The sequence below is a fragment of the Pediculus humanus genome, genomic scaffold, assembly GCF_000006295.1.
Source record: "Pediculus humanus corporis 1103172107559 genomic scaffold, whole genome shotgun sequence".
NCBI lineage: Eukaryota > Metazoa > Arthropoda > Insecta > Psocodea > Pediculidae > Pediculus > Pediculus humanus.
The window spans coordinates 343,401-359,910 of record NW_002987174.1 but is presented as its reverse complement, the minus strand read 5'-3'; the positions used below and the strand labels follow the sequence as shown (position 1 = coordinate 359,910).

At 27.0% G+C, this 16,510-nt stretch overlaps 3 protein-coding genes across 3 annotated transcripts in view; 1 reads left to right on the top strand and 2 right to left on the bottom strand.

Annotated features, from left to right (window-relative positions):
* Positions 1 to 3,756, bottom strand: part of Phum_PHUM207480 (transcription factor CP2, putative) — a gene marked incomplete at both ends in the record, with an annotated part of 5,270 nt that extends 1,514 nt beyond the window's left edge. Inside the window, 9 exons of the mRNA XM_002425502.1 lie at positions 206 to 324; positions 429 to 539; positions 634 to 765; positions 852 to 1,064; positions 1,444 to 2,274; positions 2,494 to 2,638; positions 3,158 to 3,412; positions 3,491 to 3,611; positions 3,738 to 3,756. Of these exons, the coding sequence (XP_002425547.1) occupies positions 206 to 324; positions 429 to 539; positions 634 to 765; positions 852 to 1,064; positions 1,444 to 2,274; positions 2,494 to 2,638; positions 3,158 to 3,412; positions 3,491 to 3,611; positions 3,738 to 3,756 (1,946 nt within the window). The remainder of the gene's footprint in view (positions 1 to 205; positions 325 to 428; positions 540 to 633; positions 766 to 851; positions 1,065 to 1,443; positions 2,275 to 2,493; positions 2,639 to 3,157; positions 3,413 to 3,490; positions 3,612 to 3,737) is intronic.
* A 4,097-nt stretch (positions 3,757 to 7,853) lies between these two features.
* Positions 7,854 to 10,699, top strand: Phum_PHUM207470 (yeats2, putative; the record flags this gene model as incomplete). Its single annotated transcript, XM_002425501.1, has 4 exons — positions 7,854 to 8,042; positions 8,150 to 8,466; positions 8,607 to 9,973; positions 10,446 to 10,699. 4 exons carry the CDS (start codon positions 7,854 to 7,856, stop codon positions 10,697 to 10,699), a joined length of 2,127 nt encoding a protein of 708 aa, XP_002425546.1.
* A 430-nt stretch (positions 10,700 to 11,129) lies between these two features.
* On the bottom strand, positions 11,130 to 14,107 carry Phum_PHUM207460 (angiotensin-converting enzyme, putative; the record flags this gene model as incomplete). The annotated part of the gene is made up of 10 exons (XM_002425500.1): positions 11,130 to 11,301; positions 11,390 to 11,539; positions 11,613 to 11,856; positions 11,975 to 12,089; positions 12,650 to 12,758; positions 12,861 to 13,122; positions 13,195 to 13,386; positions 13,448 to 13,683; positions 13,767 to 13,842; positions 13,897 to 14,107. 10 exons carry the CDS (start codon positions 14,105 to 14,107, stop codon positions 11,130 to 11,132), a joined length of 1,767 nt encoding a protein of 588 aa, XP_002425545.1.
* Between the last annotated feature and the right edge of the window lie 2,403 nt (positions 14,108 to 16,510).

Sequence of the window (16,510 nt, the reverse complement as noted above, 5' to 3'; positions counted from 1 at the left end):
AAAAGTTTCTAGATTGATCCAGATTTAACTGAGAATATCTTAATTATGTTCCGGTTTTAATAAACCTCGCGACATTTATCTCCCGGTTGTTAATGATAAAACCCATGTAACGATGGAAAACAATCGTTTGACGCAAAACAAACAACAACAACAATTTTAATTATTTTTTTCTTTAATTTATTACAGACAGTGCCTGATTACTAACCTTAAATCGATCGAAGAAGAATGGTACGGAGAAGAATTATGTCTTGGAGAAACGACGACAATTTCCGACGTGGGAGGAGACGAAGAATTCGAACTCGAAAAAACCGCTTCAGGTAATAACTGAAATTAAATTTTTTTTTTTTTTTTTTAGCTCATGATTTTAATGAAAATATTTTTTCGTCTGCTTTAAGCTATTGCATATTTTTAAATAAAACAAATCTTACGTCATTTAATACGGTACATTCGTAAGATGGTTGATATTTATCTTGTTCAGACAATGGTCTCTTTAATATTTTTTCTCTGTCTTGTTTATGTTTTCTATCGGCACCTTTTAACTGAGCGTACACCAAAAAAAAAAATTAAATTGTAATTATTAATTACTGCGTTAAAAATTATTATTATTATTATTTTAATTTTTACCTTAAAAACTTTTATTTGACAAGCAGCCGCATGTAAACGCATGGATTCACCTTCGATAAAAGTTTCGACTTGAATTCTAAAAGGTACACCTTTTTCCCCTCCATGTTTTTTCGGTGTAAATTCCGTACTGATGCAATTTACCTAAGAAATAATAATAATAATAATAATAAAATTTCCATAGAGTTCTCCTAATGAGATAGGAGGAGGAGGGAGGGAAATAAACAAACTTTTATGTAAGCTCCAACTTCTTTTGTAGGATCCCATAAAAAAGATAAAGTGTTTAACATGGTTGGATCTTGTTCAACGTCAAAAAGTCCGTAAGAAAGTGGTACGTCTAATTCCACGATACGTTCTCCGGGTCTAGATGCTTGCCAAGCAAATATTTGTTCTTTTTCCATATACTGAAGTCTTCTTTCGTGAAAACAAATTCTAATAATGCTCTATCCAAACATAAAACATAAAAAAACCACCTTAACATCAAGCGAAAATAATTATTAATAAATAATAATATGAAATTAATTAATTTTTTTTTTTTAATTATCTAAAAAAATAAATTAATAACAAATGTTTTACAATATGTATATATATATGTATAATTCCTATTATTAAATAAATACATCAGTACAAATGAAACTGTAAAAAAAAAATGTATATACATATAAAATGACTACTACTTAAATAGCAAACATAAACTGTTACAAACTGTTTTTAAAATAATAATAATAATAATTTGAATTATTATTAATTAGCGGTTAATTTATCATTTATTTCCAGGCATTGTTCGGTTGGATTTCTCGGAGAATTATTTTCACTTTCTACTTCTAGAGCATTCGATTCGACGAGTTTTGAACTGCTTAAAATGTTGGATACCAATTTACAAAGGGATGCATTTGACGTAACGGTAAGGTTGTTACAATTCGTTAACGGAGGATTATTAATTGATTGAAGATTTGAATTAAATGATAAATTCAATGCGAAATGATCGTTTGGCACGTCAATATGATTTTTAACATGTCCTCCTCCTTTCGTATGTTTTTTATAATGCGGATAATAAGGATTTCGTTTTAATTTTCTAAACATTTTTATCGATAATTTTTTTATATTTGGAAAATATGAGCGTAACGCAAGAAACACTATAATTCCTATAATAAGTAATTTATCTACACTAAAAAATGAATTTTCCGGTTCTGCAATAACGTTTCCTTTGAACAAAGGATTGAAAGTTAACACTTTAAAGAATTTCACTATCCAATGTAAGGGATTGTAATCGAAACAAAGTGGTTTTTCGTATACGATCAACGACGTTATGGTTTTAAATATGGTACCATCTTTGTTCGGATGTATATATTCAACGGCTTCTATCATTGTATCTGCGTTTGTAAATATGTATATTAAAACAGCACACGTGTATTGGATAACCCATGAAACTGCTTGATATGTAAATATTAATACTTTAAGTGCAAACGATTGAGTTATTTCGGCTAATTCTTTTGTATCAATATCATCTCCGACAATCCATTCTCTTATATAAAAATATGCTTCTTTAAAACAATCGTAACCGCTTGAAAGTACGTCGTAAATATCGCTTTCATCAAATTTATCATCATGAGATCCAAAGTAATGTAAAAATAAATATGCCGCCATTTTAGGCTACGAGACGATTTTTTTATTTATTTACTATTTACTATTGCATATCGAAAAATGAACGGAAAAAAAAAAATTTTATTCATTCGTAATTTTTTTGTAAATTATTAATTGATTATCATCATGTTATCACCATTTAAAAAATTAACGTAAAATAATTCAAAAAAAAATTATTATAAACGTATTTCATATTATCGATAAATTAATTTAAATAATATTTCTTACTTTAAGAATTTTCCCGCGAAAATTTGAAAGTTCTCCAACTTTTTTCAATTTGATTTCATATGATTGCCCTTGATTTAAATAAGTTATTGTTTCTTCTGACACTTTCGTTGCTATTGATGTAGCTGCCGCTAATACGTACTGAAATCTTTTTTTTTTTAAAAAAAATAATATTTTTTAATTAGCTGAAATATATTTAAATAAATTCACGGGGGGGGGGGAGGGAATCTAAAGTCTTTAAAAATTAGAGTAATGAAATATAAATGGGTGAATAAATATTTTAAAAAAATTTTTAGTGTTGTAATCAATTAATTAAATATTAATAACATTAAAAGTGGGCGTGTCTTAAAATGTTTTTCCCTCTATTCTCATTGGTTAATTTTCGCAGCCATTAAAATTTATTTTCTCGCTTTCTTATTGGTCGGTAATAAAATTAATTTATTAATTGCGGTATCGATAATTATCAATAGATGTCACTACTCGTCGGTAATTAAATTTTAAATAAAAATTACATAACTTTTTATTGATTCTGTCTTATTTATTTATAGACCACGATTTTTGGATTTTAATCATCAAATAAACTTTTTATCATTTTTCGATTAATAATAGACAAATTAATTAAGCCTTTTTTTTTTTTTTGGTAAATAACACGTAAATGATATCATACCTACAGTCTTCATTTTTTTTTTCATTTGTTTCTTGTAATTTGTTTAAACACGTAAAATTATTTCTCTTCATATTATTATTATTATTGTAATTATTTTGCTGTTGAAGTAATCTGTGAAGTGTCGTGGCGTGATCTTGAGATTCTTCATAATTTTGTTGTGAATGAGAATGATTTAAATTTGTTAGATTTTCTTGCGGTGGCGACAAAGCTTCTTGTTTAAAAACGGTCAATGATGGAAGAGATAAAAGAGCCTCACTTGAACAAAAAAAAATTCTTTTTGTAATTTTACTTTAAACATGTTTAAAAAAACATTAAATAAATAATAATAATGACCTCATGTTATAGGATCCGGTGGATAATTCGGCACCCAAATTAGATAAACTACCATCTAAATCCGCGGTCATGTCTTCCATAACGTCGACATGCCATGAAGGCATTTTCGAACTTCCTGCTTCTAAAAATAAAATTATCATTACAAAAAAATACCTTAACTCATAACAAAAATATTATTAACGACTCTTAAATAATAATAATAATAATAGTGATAACTTTGTAAATATTAATTAACTCTATTAGTTACCTGTTCTGGGTAGTAACATTTAGTACTTTTATTAAAATCCCCTATTTATATCAATAAATATTATTATTATTATTATTATTATTATTATTATTATGTAACGAAATCATAATAAATAGAACGTAGTGGAAAATTTTTTCTCAAAAGTTTAAAATATATATCGAATAAATTGATTTTATTTAACAAAAAGCAGTAGAAATAATAAATCACATCGTTTTTTTTTTTTTTTTTTTTTTTGTTTTAACCGATCTTTTATTTTCTTATCAGTCTGTGAACTGTAAAATTTGTAGGTTTAAACCTTTTTCATAATTTTATGACCACAAACAAAACATTTTAAAATCCACACAGAAAAATTGAATCGATTAAAAAATTTATGCAATATTTTGTTTAACACGACTATTCGAAATTTAAAAATAAACGCACTTGAATAATAATAATAATATTCTCAATAAATGTTTTGTTAAAACTAAATAATTTCTTCTTATTTTTTGTTGTTTAATAAATGTTTTCTAGACCATATTAAAAGATAAAAACTCTCACACAAAGGCCTGAGAATTGTCCATCGTTATCAATAAAAACAATGTTGGGTGAACCCTCATTATCTCTTTTCTATGACACTAATCATCATCATTTCAAATTTTTTTTTTCCTTTTTTATTTATTCCCGTTTCATGCGATTACGCACATATTAATAATAATAATAATAATAATTTATTCAATCTATTTTTTATTTATTTATTAATATCACAAAAAAATCACCGAAAAAAAAAGATCAATCGGAATTTTTTTTCGTACAAAAATTTCAAATTTTTGTTTGTTGCGTTTAAAAAAAATTATTAATTTAATTATTATTATTATTATTATTACGTAATGAGATTTTTAAAAAAATTAATAATAATAATTATTCTTACCGTTATTTTTTAAAAAATTATTTAAATCAACGTCGGATTCGTATAAATTTTTACTCTTTTTATTTTCACTCGACGGTTCGTATATTTTTTCATCATTAGAATTTTTTCTTTTATTAACTGTAAAAAATAATAATAATAATAATAATTCATCGGATATTTAAATAAATTTTCACATCGCGTAAGATTAATAAAAAAAAAAAAAAAATCGTACCTGAAACGTTTTCATCGTTTTCGAAAAATTGATATGATTGTAACGAATTCAAATTTTCATACGGACAATTATGTAATTCGAATGAATTATTATTATTATTATTATTATTATTATTATCGTTAATTGTTTTATTAATATCGAGTCCATCGAAAAAACCAGATTCTTTACTTGATGACGATTCTGGAGAATTTATTGGAGAGAAAAAAAATTTAACGGTCGATTCCTTCTTTGTCGTATCATAATAATTCTCATTTATAAAATGGCGGATTTTTTTATTTAAATAAAAATCGTTGAATTTTTCATTTGTTTGAAACGATGAATTCTTATCAATTTTATCAAATAATGATTCCGTTATAACGTTCGTATTTGTATAAATGAACGATTCGAATTCCATTTCGAATTTTTTAAAAAATTTTTAATTAATTAATTAATTACGTAATATTTTTTTTTTTTTTTAAAGGAAAAAATTCACCGTTGAGTTTTAAGCTTTCTTGACATGCTACGATACCTTGAAAATTTTCTACGTTCGATAAGAAATATTTCCGTTATTTTAAATTCTTCCATCATTTTTATATTTTCAATTATAATAACAATTAATAATTTTTTATTGATAGATGATAATTTAATATTTTCAATTCCAAAAAATAATAATTTAATCGAAAACATCACCACAATTTAATCCTTTTATTACTTTCCTTTTCTTCTTTTTTTTTTTTTTACGTCGAAAGTAATTATTATTATTATTATTATTGTTTTATGTATATATAAATTTAATAATTAATAATTAACAATCATCTTTTATCTTGATGATATTGTATGTATTTTTTGGTAAAATGAAAATTCCATTTTATTATTAATACGAAATTTTCCTCAATGAAAAATAAATATTTTCTTATTGTTTGATTTGACGAGAAAATTCCGAACGGGGGGAAAATTTCTAAAATATAAAATTAATAAAATTAATAATACCCTTCGAACCGTTTCGTAATTATTATTAACTTTTTTTATTAACCAACAAAGTGTCCAACGGTAATAAAAAAAAATTATTATTTTTTATTTTATTTCATGTTTAATTTTAACAAACTTAATAACATAAGTTTGTTTCTCTTACCTTTTTAAATTTTAATAATAATAATAATAATAAAAACCTTCAAAAGAAGGAAAAATCTGTAAAAATAAAAAAATTAAAAAAAATTTCATTGATGTCAAATAAAATAATTTATTTTTCAAAATGGCCGACTTACGTAAGACAAAACAGGTAATGCAAAAAAAAAAATTACAAATATATATATATATATATAAAATAAATTAATTTTATTTGAATTATGTATAATACATACTTGAAAATTTTTAATTAATAATCGAAAAGAAAAATTAATTTAACAAAAAAAAAAAAATTATTAATTAAATAACAAACGAACGAGCGAAACAAACAAACGAACGTAACAGACAAAAAAAAGAACAAACCTGTAATTTTGATTATAAGATAATAAATATTTTTAGGTTTTTGAATTTGTAGAAACTTGGTAAAAAAGTTACACGTTTAATTAATATATAATAATAATAATAATAATAATAAAATTTGTGTTTGTGATGTTCGTAATTTAAATTTCAAAAGGAAATCATATTTGATAATTAAATAATATAAACGTTATCAAATTTAAACATATTTATTTATTTCATATGAAATTGTTTAATGTTGTTACAAAATGAAAAATTGTTTAAATAATTTTTGAATGAACCATCGTATTGAAAGAAAAAACAAAGAAAAAAATTATTTTCTGATAAGACACACAAAATAAACAAAAAAAAAAAAATTATTTGAAGATTCACATAAATAAGCCGGAAAAACTTATAAAAAATTAATTGTATTTGTATAAAATTTTTTATTACAATTATATTACTTTTTCATGTGAAAAAATTTTTTTTAAAGATTAAATTATTTTCTGGCAAACATTTTAAATAATTAAAAATGAAAAATAAAGTGTAATAACGTTTTTTTTTTTTTTTTTACACGCGAAATAATTATCAGTTAGTTTTTTTTAATAATTAAAAATTTTACAAAAAAAAAAAAAAAAAACCGTCATTTACGCCATTTTTAATTTTTTTTTTTTTTATATCGAGTGATAAGTTAAACATAAATCAAATTCGTTAATAATTTTTTTTTTTTTTTAAAGTTGGCCAAAGTGTTTAAATCACGTTGTCAAACCTGCTCACACTGTCTACACTGTATTTCTAAATTTATTATATATATCTCAACGTTTATTTTTTTTTTCTTTCTAAATTTAATTTATTTTCCGAATATTATTATTATTATTTTATTGTATAAAAAAAAAAAATTTTTTTTTTTAATTTAGATAAAAAATAAATTTAAAATTAATAATGAAAAGTTAAATTAAATAAATTATTTTGTTGTAGGCATGACAGGGTCAGTATTATTAGTGAATTTTATTTGTTTATATGACACAAATATTTGTTTTAATTTCAATTCTAGAATTTTGTTTTAAATTTTATTTATTTTAATAACATGCAAAGTAATTATAACTTTTATTCAAAGAACTCAATCGGAATTACATAAATAAAATTTTATTAACTCTTAATTTAATAAATATAACCTAAATTAATAATTTGTTTTTTTTTTTTTTTTAAATATGTTTTTTTTTTTATTTCTTATTAATTTTATTTTAAATCAATTTTTTTTAAAAGCATTAAATAAATTATTTTATAAATTGTGTTTTAATAACTGTAATTGATACATTTTTGATATTATAAATAAATTTTTTTAAATTTTATTTTTGGTATTTTATTATTTTATTTATATTTAAATTAACAATGTATTAATAGTTTTATATGAAATTTTAGTTTATAATTGTAAATATAAATTAGGGTATTGTCATTAATGTTTGTTAATTAATGTAATTGTGTACATGTCATCGAGTTTTTTTTATGACTTTCATTCACATATTTAAATTTGTCGATTTTAGATTAATTATTTTAAATGGAAGATAACGAAAGTGAAAGACAAAAATTACAAAAAATAAAAAGCATTATTGAAAGAGAAATAGATAAAGAATTAACTAGTAAACAAAATGAAGTATCTGAAATCACAGAGAAAATAAAAAATGTACTTAGAAATCTTGAATTATTAAAATATGTTGTCGCTGTTAGTTATTACGATCAGAATCCAGTACTTACATCGAAAAAGGTTAGAATTAAAATTATATGTTTTTATTTTACAAATGTTTTTTTTTTTTGTTTTAAGTTTAGCTAATGTATTTTTTTTCTTTTTTTTAGGGTCAAGATGAAGAAACTGATGAAAAATTTCAAAATCAAATTCATCCTTGTGTCAAAAAACTTTTACCGTTTAAATCAAATTACAATAAATCAATGGGTGATGTACTCGGAAGTCATTCTTACGAAACGAGAAAAAGTAAAAAAACAGATCAATGTGTTGTTCAATCGACAGTTTCTAATATAAAAAAAGAAGAGTCTAATGTTAATCAGCAAAACAATTTAAAAATGCCTCAGTATGTACCACCCTTACCTAATAAAAATGAAACCATACCTTCATGTAATTCTTCTGCTGGGAATGGATCTAAAGTTTCTTATAGGTTTGTAATATTTAATTATGAATATTAACTTATTTTTAAACATTTAATATTTAACTAATAAAATAACCAAACCTAATCAATTTTGTTTCCTGTTGTATTCCGATATAATCTTATTGAAATTGTTTTTTTTTTGTTTTCAGAGTAATAGTAGGAAATGTTTCAAAATGGATACCACCTGATACAAGGGAAGATAAATCCACTCACAAATGGATGGTTTATATTAGAAATAAAGATGAAAGTAAAGATGTAACAAAATTATTAAAAAAAGTTCGTTATTTTTTACACGAAAGTTATAAACCTCACGACATAATAGACGTTACATCTCCATTTCAATTAACTCGAAGAGGGTGGGGTGAATTTCCAATAAGAGTTCAACTACATTTTATTCATCCTTTAAATAAACCGGTTGATATTATTCATAATTTAAAATTAGATATGTCTTGTTCTGGTGTTCAAATGCTCGGAGGAGAAACGGTCGTTGAAGTTAGCCTTCATCAAAATGAAGATTTAAACAATATGGCGACAAATGAAAACCTGATAAAACAAGAAGTTATAACAAATTTAAATTGGATAAAAGAAGAACCGATTGATGAAAAGCAAGACGTGTACGATGATAGTTTATTGACGAATATTAACGGTTTTAAATCTGCCACGAATGGAATGGTTGAAAATTTAGATATCAATAATGATGAAATCGACGTGGTCGTAAAAAAAGAAGAACCAGAGGATGATTTTACCAATTCCGATGTATATAATATTAAAATGGAAGAAATGAAATTAGCAATTAATAACAGTAGAAAATTTCTTTTGGATCGAAGAAAAGCCATCAAAACGGTAGAAATAGAACACGATTATTTAAGTACATCAGGAAATGGACATCTTTCGGATGCGTACCTGAATACATTTTCCGATTCCATAATAAAAAAAGACAAAACGAAAGGTAATACGTCAGAAGAAGAAGAAGATAGTAATGGGTTTGGTAAAAACGGTTACGTTTTACATCCCGTCAGAGAAATATTTAATAAAAAAAATCAAATCCGTTTAACTCGAATAACAATGTTTTCGAATAAAACCGAAGAAGACGTTTTCAAAACTTTGGTAGTCAATTTTAATAAATTAGAAGGGGAAGGAGGACAATCAAAACAACCGTTAAAACTATTCAAGCACATGTACCTTGTAAATATAATGCAAAGGGCTCAAGACACGAAATTGAATACCGTCGAACCTTTGGTACAATGGTTCGTTCAAAAATGGCCGATAATAACGAAATTATCTCGCGATCCGACATACAGAATAATACATCCGTATTCTTGTTCGTCTGAAGAAGAATTTTTTAATTTTAACATCGGAAAACAAAGATCCGCGGAATGGTATCGTGCAAAAGGAATACAGAAAATATTGAAATCGTTGAAAACGACGATACCCATAGAAGAAGAAATATGGACGACGAAACAAATAATGTTGTGGAGTCGTTTTCACGGGTATTTTCCAATGAGATATCAAAAAGGTATAAAACGCGATGCGGACGACGTCGTGTCAGGTAATAATAATAATACTAATAATAATAATAAAAGTAGCAAAACCGTAAAGTGGAACGAGAGCAGCAGCGAATCAGACGACGGTTTAGAAGATTATTATTACAACAACGAGGGAAAATTAAACAACGGTCAATTTATTAACGGTTTAATTAACGTGACGGAAAAGAAAAAAAATTATAAGAAAAGCAGAAAAAAAGAATCAGAAGAAAATAGAATGGTGAATTATAAAAATTTCAACACAGCCACTGATTTAAATGATCCTTTTAGATTTGGAATCAACGAATTTAGAACGTTAGAACGCATCGAAGAATGTGACGTGGATGTAGAAACAGTAGACACGAATAAAAGTAAATTAATTTTTTTTTTTTTTTTTTACCTTTCGTTGTTGATTACTTTTTATTTAATGTCGAATTAAAAACCGTTTTTCTTTTGTTGTTTCAGAAACTTCCAGAGAGAGGAAGAAAAAAGAAATAGAAATAAATATAAAAACGATTCCCCCGGGAGAACAAGTTATAAATAAATTCGTTTGCGATACAGCTAAAGAAATAGGAATAAAAATAAAAGATGAAGAAATACTAACGGGTATCAAATGCGATTCGGTATCTCGCGTCATCTCTCAATCCGTCGCATCTTTTCTAGAAGAACTCGTTAGGAAATCTTTAGCTCGTGCATGGTCGAGAAATCGCGATAGGTAACGTATTCACAATGGGTGACACTTTTGTTTTTTCCTTTTGAAATGGAAAGAGAGAGAGAGAGAGAATGGAGAAAAAGAAATTTTTCTACTGCCACGATATTAATTTCAGGTGTCCGGAATCGATAGAAGTGAATGACGTTTTGGGTGCCATTATAGAACATCCACGATTCGATATATTCACAAATAGAGGTTTGGGTGAAGAAGTTTCGTCGTTCAAAACGAACGTTTAAAAAAAAAAATTTTTTTAAATTATTTATATTATTATTATTATTTTTTTTTTGGAAAATTAATATTAAATTTTGTATTTAAATTATTTATGAGAATCCCTTTTCTATCTCTCTCTCTCTCCCTCTCTTCAACGTGATTGCCAAAAAAAAAATTAAGGGGGGAGGGGAAACAACAAAAAATGATGAGATTGTAATGAATTTTATTTATATTTTAATCCAACCGACAGGTATATTATAATTTCTTATCATTTTTAATAACCATTCGTATAAGGGTTGATAATATTGTAAAAGTGGACGAGCCGAATATTCGTTCGTACCTGTGACCATTTTAAGACCTTCTTTCCAGGTTATGCTACTACCGAGCGACATCATTTTTCTTTAAAAAAAAAAAAAAATTTAATTTTCGTTATTTCTTTTAAAAATAATAATAAATAATTTATTTATTGGTTAGTATAGGTTCGTACCTTAAATTTTTCGTCGACGTTGTAGAACCGTAAATGTCGCATTTATGCAAAGGTATCGGTAAAGTTTTATTAAAATAATCGTTTCCGTATATTGATGCTTTACACATGGCTTCAAACAATTGCATTTGTAATATGCTGCTCAGGAAATACCTGGAAAATTCGAAATTTTTTTTTTTTCTGATGAGTTTGCAAAAAAATGAGAGGAAAAAGGACAAATATTTACCTTATGTAAGGTTTGTTATCGTTTATGTGAAATTTAGCAGAAGGATCGAAATTTTTTTCGCTTCTTTTCGATGGTGATTTTACTCCTTGATATTTTTCTCTCAATTCCCACCAAGCAGAATTATAATTTAAGGGTGAAATTTCACCCTTGAATACGTTCCAACGCCATTTTTCCAAAAGTAACGCATACGGGATTTGTGGGATTTTATTAAGTCCCTGATACAGCAAAAGTTTTATTTCTAAATCTTCCGACGGCGAAGCAATAAAAAATAAATAAATAAATAATAATAATAATAATTGGAATCGTTTATTTGACTTAATTTTTGTTTTTTTTTTTTGTTTTTTTTTTTTTTTTTTTTTTACCGGGATTATTATTTATTTCTTCGAGTAAACCTAATCTGTTAAGATGAGGAGGTGAAGTAACACCTAACATGATGGCATCACCGATGGATTCTTGAAAAGCTGAATTCACTCCGTCCTGAAAATTGATAAATAAAATTTCCAAATGTGATTCGATTGCTTTTTTTGGGGAGGGAGCAGAAGGAGAAAGAGAAATAGAAGGACGAAGAGAAGGAGAAGGAAAAGGAGAAGGAAGAGAAGAAGAAGAAGAAGGAGAAGGAGAAAGAAGAGGAGAAGGAAGAGAAGAAGGAAGAGAAGAAGAAAGAAGAGGAGGAGAAAGAAAAGAAGGAAGAGGAGAAGAAGAAGAAGAAGGAGGAGGAAGAGAAAAGGAAGGAGGAGGAAGAGAAGAGGAAGGAGGAGGAAGAGGAGAAAGAAAAGAAGGAAGAGGAGAAGAAGAAGAAGGAAGAGGAAGAGAAGAAGAAGGAGGAGGAAGAGAAGAGGAAGGAGGAGGAAGAGGAGAAGGAGAAGGAATAGGAGGAGGAGGAAGAAAAGGAGAAGGAGGAGAAGGAAAAGAAGAAGGAGAAGGAGGAGGAAGAGAAGAAGAAGGAGGAGAAGGAGGAGAAGGAAAAGAAGAAGGAGGAGGAAGAGAAAAAGAAGGAGGAAGAAGAGGAGGGGAAAGAAAGAGGATTTTCAAATTACCTGAAAAATAGCTGGTAAGTTTTCATATTGCATGTAATAAGCCACGTGACCCATTTCGTGATGTATAACAGAAAAATCTTCTTCGTTTATTTCCGCGCATAAAATTATCCTGCGATTAATAAACGTTTATCTCTTATCAGTTTTATTAAAGTTTCAAATAATTAATTTTTTGATATGATAGAAGATTATCCGGGTTTTTTTTTTTTTTTACCTGTAATCTCCCGGTTGAAACATGTTGGCAGCCGTGCCGTGACAAGTCGAACCGTTTTCAGCATTTTTATTAAATTTCGAATATTTCCAAAATGCCGGAGTCATAGGTTTGAATCCGATGGAAACGTAAAAATCTTCTGCTTTTTTAACCATATCGACAACCGTGTAATTTCTTTTTTGTAAATAATAAGTGAGACTGTATTCTTTATTGAAATCCGTTATTATATCTAATAAAGATCCCCAATTTTGCGCCCACATATTTCCTATCATAAAGAAAAAGAAAAAATGGCGACAACATTTTCTTTTTGGAAAATTGCAACAAATCTTTGACGTACCCAACAGATGCGCCGGAAGAGGTTCATAGAGTGATATCAAATCGTTACCGTAGAATTTATTTAATTTATACCTTACGACAGCGTGAAGTGCTTTATACAAAGGTTCGATTTCATTATATAAATTTTCTACAATCAATTCTAAATTATCCATTTCTAATTCTTCGCGCCAACATTCACCGATTTCGTTGTAACCTGGGAATTTAAACAATAGTTTAATTTTAATCGAAAATGAAATGATTTAAAGGGAAAATACCTCCGTTTCTAGCTCCACGATTTAATAATTTAACCATTGTAGGATAAAGAGTTCTCGATGGTGGTCCAACTTTATTCCTCCATTCGACCCAAGCCCAATAAAGAACGTTTGGATCTCTTGATTTCGTCATAATTCTTTCCAAATCCGGTTCTCCTCTTAAACAGATACCAGAGGATATGCAAACTTGGCTCGTTTCGTAAATCGTTTCTAATTCTCCCAAAACTTTCATTAATTTTCTAAAAAATTAATAGACAATAGTCTAACCGGATATCGAATCCTTTTCGAATTACGATAAAAAAATAACGAAATGGTGTCTCACCTGCTTTCATCCAAATTATAATTAGGACCCCTACACAATAAATAAAATTGTCTGAATTGATAATAATAATCAAAATCTTTATTGAATTTATTAAAAAAATAATTATTAAGTCGATGACACCATTTTTCACGCCAATTTATTTGTATTCCTCCGAGTTTGATTAATTTTAATGTAAATTCTTCGGATGGTTCCGTTGATAATTTCCACGAAACGTATCCGGTTAATGAATTTAATTTACCCAATTCGGAATTCATTAGTTTTAAATCGTTATTAATTAAATCGTGATTGTTCACGGCGTGACATCCCCGTAATATCCCGACAAACAAAATCGCAACAAACATTTTCCGAAAAAAAAAAATTTTTTTTTGTTTGTATCGTTTGTCTACGTGAAAGAAATGAAAACTACTACCTGACGCTTGCTCAAAACGTTTAATTTATTTTATTTTGTTTTTACTTTTTCCCTCCCTCCTTCCCCCTTTTTTCCTTTTTTTCCCTTTCTTTCTCTTTCCTTCTCCGTTCTACTCTCCTTTTTTTTTAACTTTTAATGATAGGATTTTCTTTTCTTGTCTTTTCTTTTTTATTTTTGCCATCATCTGATTGATTTCTTTCTTTTTTGTCTTTTGTCTTCTTATTGACTGACACGCCCGAAATGTTTGATTAAATTTTCTTTTTTTTTTGTTTTTTTTTTTGTTTCTCGACATAATTAAAAAAAGATTCTTCTCTCTTTTAATTTTATTTTTTTTCTAATGAATTTTCTTTTGTTTTATTTTTTAATTTAATTTATTAAGAATCGCCATCTTTTTTTTTTTTTAATTCCAGGAGAAAAGCAGCATTTCGCACTAACCTACCCAACCGGTAGCAGGGAGAATGTGGGACTCAGCCAAAGCCACTACCCAACTAAAACTCCTGGACGTGTTTCAGCTTCGATTCTCTTCTGAGCCAGAATCATCAGGTTCACACCACAAGGTAGGAAGATACCGGTACTTTCTCTTTTTACCCCTTCTAGAGACAATCCTGATCTGTTACCATCGTTCCTGCCTCTTCTCCAGAGTCTGTGAGTGTCCGGGGAGATAGAGAGAGAGAGATCTAAGGTCGCGAATCTTGTTAATCTATCTTCCTTTTCTAGCATTTTCCCTATTTGAATCAAGTACCCAGTTTTATCCCCTCAAACAAGGGTTGGCACATTCCCAATGCCTCGAAAGGGTTCAAGGTCACTTATTTAGTAGTATCGGCGACGAATCTATAAGATAGTATAAAAAAAAAGGATTTTTTTCTTATTGAAATTCATTTCGAGATTCGTGAGAAATTATTCATTCATTAAAATGTTTTTATTTATTGTTTCTCGTCCATGTTTTTTTTTTTTTTTAATAAATAAAAACGATTACGATCGAAGGGATTTTTGATTGTAGGGGATTTTCATCCGATGGGGGGGGAAGGAAAATCAAGAATTTATTACTTCCGTTAAAATTTTTCCTTTTTCTCTCTTTTTTTTTCCTTATTTATTCATCGATTGAATACGTAAGTAATCGTGTACGTTTTATTATTATTATTATTATTATTATTATTATTTGTGTCTCTTTTCATTTATTTATTTATTTTTCACTTTTAGCGCGCCATATTTAATTTTCTTTTTTTGTAGGTGTTAGATAACAAAAGATATTAGTTTTATTTTCCACTCATCTTTCCCTTCCTTTCCCTTCCTTTCTACTTTCTTTTTACATAATTTTACTTTTTTAATTTATCCGCCATCTTCTTATCTTCTACCCCCCCCCCTCTTTATTTTTCATCACGTATTTAATTTTCTTAACGGCGAATCCTTTCTGAAATTAAATAATGATAATGATAAAGTAAGAATGACGATGATTGTAAAGGTAACCCCGGGAAAGGAAAAATCTCTCAGAGGGGTGAAGGTAGGGGGAGGGGAAAAAAGAATTTAAAATTAATAAATTGCTTTTTTTTTTAATATATATATAATACTTTTCTCCAAAACAATAAAAAATTTTCCCGGGTTTTTTTAATTTCTTTTCTTTTTCATTTTTTTTTTTTTACTTGTTTTCACATTATTAATTTGGCAAAACTGTAAACAGTTATTGAACAAAAAAAAAAAAAAAATGAATACGAGTATGTTTGTTTACACAAATAAAAATAATTTTTAATTAAGAGATTCCCGTTGTTGTTAATTATTTAAAGTTATTAATTAATAATTTAATTGTCTCTGTGTTGGGCAATGCTGACAGAAATTGTAAAATTTTTAAACAGTAAATGCTATATTTGGCGATAATTGGGTGAGTTTTCACTTTTTTTTTTTTTTTTTAAAATATTTTCTTCTTAACTTCGTGCCTTCTTAACTCCTTTGAAATTTTCCATCATCCCAACATCTTCCTCCACTTTATTATTATTATTATAATTAAATTTGTTTTCCATTAGGTTTCGGGGAAAAAATTTTTTTTTTTACGTCACTCTGACCGAAGAGTCAGTCAGTTAGTTTTTTTTTTTTTTTTTTTTTTTTATTAGCCAATAGAAATGATTAAATTTTCATCGGAAAATTATTTTGATTACAGTATTGTGTGTGCTGTTTTTGCACCCAGTAGTAATATCGGATTGATAAAGAAAAAAAATACGGTGACGTCGAAATTTCGTCATTTAGACGACGAAATAAATGGAAATCGAATCGAATCGCCATTATTACAATCGTATCGAAATGAAAGTTACAATCATTACTACACCGATTATAAAATACCTAA